We start from the raw sequence: 8,054 nt of genomic DNA, 5'->3' as shown, positions 1-8,054 counted from the left end.
AAACAAGCAAAACAAATAAACAAACAAAGAACAAACAAAAAGACACCCCTTAGTCTATATGAAAAGCTACCCAGGGTAGCAATCACGTTCCTAGCGAATATGCTGATCGGATTGACTGCCAAGCAGCCATTCCATCAGGAGGCGATTCTAATACCACAGGAAGGCAGGGCAGGTGCAGGACAGAGCTGGGGAGAGAAGGGAACCGTCGTGGGCAGCTTACTATTGCCAAATGCCTTACAGATGTATTCTCTTTGAATCCTTACAACTCTCTGCAATAAGTATCACTACAACTTTAGAGATGGGGAAAAGACATTTAGAATTTATAAAAAGAAGGGACAATATATTACTGAGGATTAGTGAATTTTGCCATTAGTCTAGGAGGAAAAAACATTTAGAATTTATAAAAAGAAGGGACAATATATTACTGAGGATTAGTGAATTTTGTCATTAGTCCAGGAAGCATTGATTCCCCCATTCGATATTGCTATAATTATTAGATTAATGGTGTCAGCAGGCTGGGGTCCTTCATGCATTAAATTTACTCCTAAATCATCTCTTATAATAAATTATTATAGCTCATTATGACAGGAGCAGAGGGAATCACTCAATGTCAGAATTTAATTTCCCGCCCAGGCCTGACTATGATGGTTAATTATCGATAGATATTTTACCTGAAATTCCATCCACCCTTAAAAAAAAAGCGAAGCAAGCAGATGTTTTGTTTTTGCCGCTTTAACAAGCGCCTACATAGCGAGAAGGGAACTCTTTCTTTATCTCTTCGCTGCTAGGTAAGAATTGGAACCATCTGCTCTTTCCTGAACATAAACCAGCTTGGGCCCAGCCAGCTGTGGAGACTCACACCGAGGGATGGTTTCTTCCTCTGGAATACGTCTCAACAGGACAGAGGAAATGTTTACAACCTTATGCAACAATTTAAATAAAAATTAATACTAAAGAAAATCCCTGTGCTTTATTCTCTGGATCCTTTCAATCCCTAAACAGACAGATATAGAAATAAAGAGAAGGCAAGAGATTTAGCAGCAAGATTTCCTTTTGACTGACTAAAATCTGAATTGGAAAAAAAAAAAACAAAACTCTTTGAATTTCTCCTTTTCTCAAGTTTGTATAATTGAATTTTCTTGGAATTTACAAAGTTCCCATGTTTAAATAAATTGAAATCCCTCTCAAAAGTCCTTTTCTTGCCAACTGTAATTAGCTTTTAATTACTTTTCCTCAGCCAGACACCTCAGTTTTGACACGTTAATAGAGACCACAGACATTTTTCCCAAAAGTGGAAGCAGGGTTCTGAGTAGAGATATGACCATGTAGCCACTTGAGTGAGTAGTTTGTTTGTGTTTATCTGTGCGTGTGCCACAAGGCCAGCACTAATGGCAGCAGATCCTGGGCAGGGATGATCTTCAATGTAGAACTTTTAGTGTTTCTTTGCTACTTGCTTTTTGAGGCGTTGGAAACTCTAATGGCTTAGGGGAGACCTTCCCACTCCTGGTGTGCCCCCAGCAATCCAGCCTCACTGTACAAATGGAAGCTGTAAGCCTTAGGTAAGTGACCATATTAGCGATTCCAGTGAAGCAAAGCTGATGTCCTATGTCATTTCACTCTAACTCTGATGGCTGCCTGTCTGAGGCAAGGATGTGTCCTTGGCAAAGGCATTCAGAACAAGTACTAGATAATTCACTGCAACTGAAAAAGCTTATTTCATTTGCTCTTCCTTTTTCCTCAGCTATCCTGCCCAGCCCTTCTGGGTCTCTTCCCAGTCTCTGTTAAAGCTGAGGCTAAGTCTGTGACTGAGGCTGCCTTAGTCACCAGCCTGCTGTCCTCAAGGATAATTCGTAAAACAGCTTTCTACAGGGAGATACTGCAGTCACATCTTTTATGTGTTCAGGACAGTCTTCTCTAGATGAGTTAAGGAGGATGACGGGCGTGCATCTGAAGCCTAATTCTTACAGGCAGCAACACAGAATAAAAATAAAGTTAACACATAGTAAACATTCCCAATGTTGCAAGCGCTGGGTTTTCTTCTCATTGGAATCTTCATTATCACCCTTGAGGTAAGGGCTGTTTTTATCCTCACTTAACAGACAAGCAAACTGAGGTTCAGAGAGGTTAAGTGATTTGCTCAGGGTCACAGAGCTAGGAAATGGCTGTCTGACTCCAGCAGTTGTTCCAGCAGCTGCCTCGTTGGAGGAATAAAAATGTGAGCACACGGTTTCCAGGCCACCAAAACTCAGTCCTTTACAGCGGTCCCCAACCTTTTCGGCACCAGAGACCGGTGCTCCTATGAGAATCTAGTGCTTGAGGATCTGAGGTGGAGCTGAGGTGGTGATGCTAGTGCTGGGGAGCGGCTGCAAATACAGATGAAGCTTTGCTCACTAGTCCGCCGCTAACCTCCCACTGTGTGGCCCGGTTCCCAACAAGCAATTGATCGGTACTGGTCTGTGGCCCAAAGATTGGGGACCCCTGTTTTAGGACACCTCTACCCATGACATTACAGCACTCGTAAGCTCTTGTAATATGTACTAAATCTGATTTGTATTTATTTGGCCACAGAAGTCCCCGGCAAGGCATATCAGGATCTACTCAACCCATTAAAGTCCCATGACTTTCTAGCTTTTAACCTGCCCTCACTTCAGTAGCCCATGTGTACAGCGCCTCGTATTGTGCACCTGAATTGCATGTGTTCCAACTGTCCTGAAAAATGTCTGGGGCCTCAGTGAGTTTCCTGGGCCACAGGCCATGGCCATGGATTTTGCTATAGAATTGAGAATTGGGGAAATGAGAATACTAACTGGATATTTGATATTAAGGCAATACTACTGTTATAGTGTTAGTTGGGATAATTGTATTGAGGGCTTTTTTTTTTTTTTTTAAGGAATCCTTCCCTTTTACAGATTCATGTAAAACTAATTTGGTGTTGGGGAGGAAACGAGGTGGGGGAGTAGATGAAACGAGAGTCGGGCTCTGAACAGTGAATGTTGAAGCTGGTGAAGCCTTCATGGGAGTTTATCAAACTATCTTCTCCACTTGTGTTTGGACATAAAATTTGCCATAATAATTTTTTTTTTTTTTTAAAGAAGGTTGGATCTGATTGAAGGAGAAATCAGAGTGGTAAACGATATCCTTCAGAAGCTACAGTACAGGGTGACTGCAGAAATAAGAGCTTTTCTCCCCAACAAAGATCCAAAGACACACCGCGCTCCGTGACAAGTGAAGGGCCTTTTATTCAGGCAATTCATTAAAAATTAGTTCCACAGGATGGCAAGGTCAGAAATAAGCATACAAAGCCGGAGCTTGTCCACATTGACACATTTATTTGGGTTCAGAGAGACGACACAGATAAAATACTTTGATCATACACAAGTTTATACTTGTTAAGAAGAACAGGTTGCCACGTGTTTATATTTTTAATTTTTTTCTGTCTTTAGTAATGGAATAATGTCGGAGGGCGGCGATGTCTTTCAGAAACACCAGCTGGGAACGTATTTTGGCACGCGAACTTAATAAATACACAGTTTTGAAAACAGGAGAGCACGTGCAGGATGATGAACATTGTTAGGGTCCTTGATTCCTTTTCCTGCACTATATTTACACCTGTGCTTTCTTTGGCCACGTTCCAAAGAGTAACACCCACTCTGAACCCCAGCAGGGACCATGTCTGCAATTTTGGCCGTCTGTGACATTCCATCATCGGTTTCTTCTGTTCTCAGAGATGAAGTAGCATTCGCCTTCCATTTTGCGAAATCACGCAATTCTCGAAGGAGATTTCTCAGTGGGGAGCTTAGTTAGCCGAGGGCATGTCCTGTATTAGAGCTGATGTGGAGGGCGTATAGTTTAGCAGAGAGAGGGAGTATAGGAACAGATGCGAACGTAGTTCTCAGAATATCAATACAGCTACCACACAGAAAAAGACACATCGATAATATATTGTACAAGCTTTTACAGCAACACACGTTGATTTGCAACACTGTACATGGTTCAGACCTAAAGTGCACAACCCCAGTCTGAGGCGACAAGACAGTACTATCAATACGATAAAGGCAACACATTTACACACGCGACTGATTGCCTTTTCTTTCCTCACAGCCTTGTGACAACATGAAGTCACTACCATTTCCACATCTCGGATTAAGACATACCACACTTTTTTTTTCAAGTATTTTAAAATAATAAACACGATATTGCTATATAAATGGAAATGATCATGTCAATCCTGATTGCAGCGAAAACTAAACTTTTCTAAAATTTGTGAAGAATGATCCCACATCAAGGCCTTCCCTGGGAATTTTGGCTAATGTTCAAATCTGTCTCCCTCCCTCACACCTTCCCTCTTGAGTGGATTACAGACCTACTCAAAGGAATGTTTATTAAAATACTAGGACCTATTAGGCTTCTATTTACCTCCTTCCCTGGGTTATGATTGGTTGGGATTTTACGACATACGGTTGAGCAAAGCTCCCAGTGAACTTGGGGAAGGAGCTAGAAGGCGCAGGGGGCGAGGAAAACGACTTGTGGTTAAAAGCTATTTCCGGTCTATACAGAAGGGCGATTGTTTCTAAATTTGTGCCTGCAGTCTGTATATGAGTTCGCAGTCACCTCTACTAACACTCGGGGTCTGCGGCTCCTTAAGTATCTATGGGAGCTCCTGTCAGCTCATGTCTCTCCATCGGGTTTGCAGGGACAGAGGACGCTTTTAAAATATTTTGAATTCTAAGGATCTTTATTATCTCTGCATACTCTGGTCACTTTGGATCTTGATGGGAAATAGAGAAAAGAAGGTCTTAAGATGCTGTCTCTCAATTCTAGGTGAGGAGCTCATTTTGTTAGAGAAAAAATAACCACCCATAGAGTAGAAATTAGTTCTTTGGGGCCCCAATGATGGGGAGCCTAGCGGGAGAGACTTTTATGGGGAGGGAATGAGACTAAACAATTCCCCAGGCGGTAAATGACTCCTTCCTTCTAGGATGACGCCGTTATTCTCACACAGAACCCTCTTCTCCCAAGGCTGACATTAATTTGTTGGGCTGAGCACATTCTGGAGTGTGCTTCATTCGTCTTTGCTCGGGTGGATTAGATTTTATTTTTATTTTCCCTAATTAATCCAAGTGATCTAATAAAAGAATACTGTTTGGGAAGATGCCTCAAGAACCAGAATCAACCTTCTTTTCCAAACAGGTTGAACTAGAAAGCAGAAGAGAGACAATTACCCTGATTTAGTCTAAAACGAAGCCTGGCCTGTCACACTTAACTGGGAAGAGAATTTTGTTGTCGATCTGATCAATCACATTAAGGAACTTGCGATATTCTATTCTTTTGTGTTTGTTTTGTAATACTGACTTTAGATGATAAGCCATAACACGAATAGAAAGAAGGCATTATACCTTTTAAGAATTTTGTGGGCCTATATTTCCAAAATAACTTTGCTAAGGTTTTCTTGTGCCTCCATTAAAAGAAAGAAAGAAAAAAAAAATCTGGCTTAGTTTTATATCTGCCCCTGCAGTTTGTATAACCCATATAAAATAAAAATCTATGTTACAAAATAGGATTTCTTTTTAATATATATATTTTCCTTTTGTAAAATTATATGTATTTAAATACATTTGAAATGTTGCTATAGGTAAATTAGAAATTTTTTTCTAATACTATGAAAAAGGCAAGAGTTTTTATTGTCAACATATATTTTATATTTACTTTATCCTTTTTGCTGCACCCCAAAGAACCTTTTATGATTCGGGGGCGATTTGGCACTATTCAATCCTACTACTCTGAAGTGAAAATAAAATTTGATTGCACACTATATTAAAAGTAAGGGAAGTATTTATAACAATTTTAAGCTTTTCCTTATTGATTAGAACACAGCCTTTTGTCACTAATTATTAGAGAGGTATACTAAACTTAAGAAAGGATTTTTAAAAGGAGCGATGTTGGTTTTTTTTTTTTTTTTGATTTTTTAACTGTACTCTACTTTGACACCACGATATAGAAATAGATTTACTCTGGAACAAACTACAAATACATTCACACAGTTTGTGACAACTTAAGTGTCTATCTAGAGAATTGCAACAGCTTAGTGAGCAAGATTATTATAAATCTTGTCCAAGGCGTTCTATTTCTTCAATCAGGAAGTCAATGTCTTGATGAGTTGCTGCGGGATTCGAGATGACCATGCGGAAGAAATTGACCTTGTCTCCCAGGGGCTGGTAGCTGACCATTGTGGTCCCATACTCCATCATTCTGGCTTTGATCACTGGAGCCACCTGTGGGAGAGACCAGATCAAGACGGTGACTGTTTCCCCTAGGGACTCTCCCCTTAATCCAAGAACCCACTATCAAGTAGCACTTTTAATTTTTAACTAAACAATTAGAATCATATTTGTTTTTCTTTGAAGGAATCGCCTTCGACTTTTCCTGGGACCGGAGGACTGGCGCAGCTCAATGCATCCAAGATCTTAAAGGTGATAAGGGGAATAATAAATGGCAGGCTATCGGGTGCTTGCCATCTCATCCTTGACTTTCTGGTTAGTGTTTTGGGAGAATAGAAAAGATCCAGTATTGGTCTAAGGCTAAATAGTAGCAATACATTTTTTAAGAGTTCCCCTCCCCACCCTCCACCCCCAGTAAATGTAAAAACATTAGAAATAAAACAGTTTAGAGAACAGTTACCAAGAGGTAAGCCTCAATGTAAAGTGAAAAATGTATGTGAAAATAAGCAAACTTTTGAGACCCTAGAGCAATTTTTTTGAGACTCTGGAGCTGTCTAGTTTTTTTTTTCATTTTCCTTTTGTATTACCTCAGTTTTTATGATATTTTTAAACCTGTTTCTTAATAATGGTGAAGAATCAGATGAGGCAAAAATCTGAACACACAGGACTTACAGAAGTGGTCTGCAGATGAGATTTTACCGCGAGTATGTCAGATGGATGATAACATCACCGGCTGTCCTCTATTGCGTATAAAATGAAAGTCAAACTCTTCTGCTCAGCACAAAGGCCTTTTGTCACCAGCTCTGAGGACTCATCTTCTAGTGCTCACCAAAATAAACCTTCAGCTCTGACAAGACCTATTTATTTAATATCCCCGGAATGTACCACACATATTTTTATCCCTTCACACTTGTCCTCAGTCTTACCATGTCGCTCTTGTTCTCTTTGCTTAGAATCCCTTTCCTCTTCCAGTTTAACGTGTGACATGTACTCCACCACAGTCCTACAAAAGCTACGCGGCCCTTCCTGATTTCTCCAGTCCACTAGCATCCTTTTTCTTTTAAGCCATAAATAGATGATCCTTACCCATAGATTACAGACTGTTTCTAATTTCCTATTGTCCTTTTACTTATGAGAAAATATGTGTTATCTCTATACTTCAGCCATAAGCTCCTGGCGGGAAGGCATGGTGTCTTTCACTTCTTTTATTTCCGAGAGGCACTGGTGCCTTTTGAGGGCTCCCTGAGAACGTATCAACTCTAAGGCATCCATTTAAATTAAGTCTAACTATATGTACGATCTGTCCCCATGTGTTACCATTGGAGGTTGTAAATACAACATCCGATCTTTTAAGTTCATTGCTCCAAACACGTAACCAGGAGGGGTAGACATCAGAGATGTTTTAGACTCATTTTGGATCCACATGGTCAGCAACTCAGTTCAACATGGGACCATGCCTGCCACCACAGTTAGATCCATTTTAAATGAAGGATCCTTAGAGTCAAATGGAATGCTGTTATGAACGTGTCACCTTTCAGTACCAACACTTAAACAATCATTGGTTTACAAGAGGTTTTCAATTTCAAAGTACTAGCACACAATCAACACAGTTTCCATCAGGCCCAATGATTTGTTAGAAACTGGAGTGGGGGCGTCACACACAAAAAATTTCCCTCTCACCTTCTAAGTTCTTCTAGCTGGGTTAATAATCAAATTGAACAGAAACAGATTAACAGGGGGAAATGTCCAAAGTTTCTTTTACAGATGCATGTTTGGGGGTGCCATAATGAGACCCAAGGTGGTATTGGGCAGTTGAGATTTTTACGCCATTCTGGA

At 40.3% G+C, this 8,054-nt stretch overlaps 1 protein-coding gene across 1 annotated transcript in view; it reads right to left on the bottom strand.

Annotated features, from left to right (window-relative positions):
* Positions 1 to 3,310: 3,310 nt before the first annotated feature.
* The window catches only part of GAD2 (glutamate decarboxylase 2), a 71,293-nt gene continuing 66,549 nt past the window's right edge, over positions 3,311 to 8,054 (bottom strand). The window contains exons 16-17 of the mRNA XM_006907014.1: positions 6,065 to 6,272; positions 3,311 to 3,819 (exon numbers count right to left, since the gene is read on the bottom strand). Of these exons, the coding sequence (XP_006907076.1) occupies positions 6,099 to 6,272 (174 nt within the window). The 3' untranslated portion in view covers positions 3,311 to 3,819; positions 6,065 to 6,098. The remainder of the gene's footprint in view (positions 3,820 to 6,064; positions 6,273 to 8,054) is intronic.

This window comes from Pteropus alecto, unplaced genomic scaffold, assembly GCF_000325575.1.
Source record: "Pteropus alecto unplaced genomic scaffold, ASM32557v1 scaffold11, whole genome shotgun sequence".
Lineage (NCBI taxonomy): Eukaryota > Metazoa > Chordata > Mammalia > Chiroptera > Pteropodidae > Pteropus > Pteropus alecto.
The sequence above is the reverse complement of the archived record's forward strand: the minus strand, read 5'-3'. Positions and strand labels throughout refer to the sequence as shown.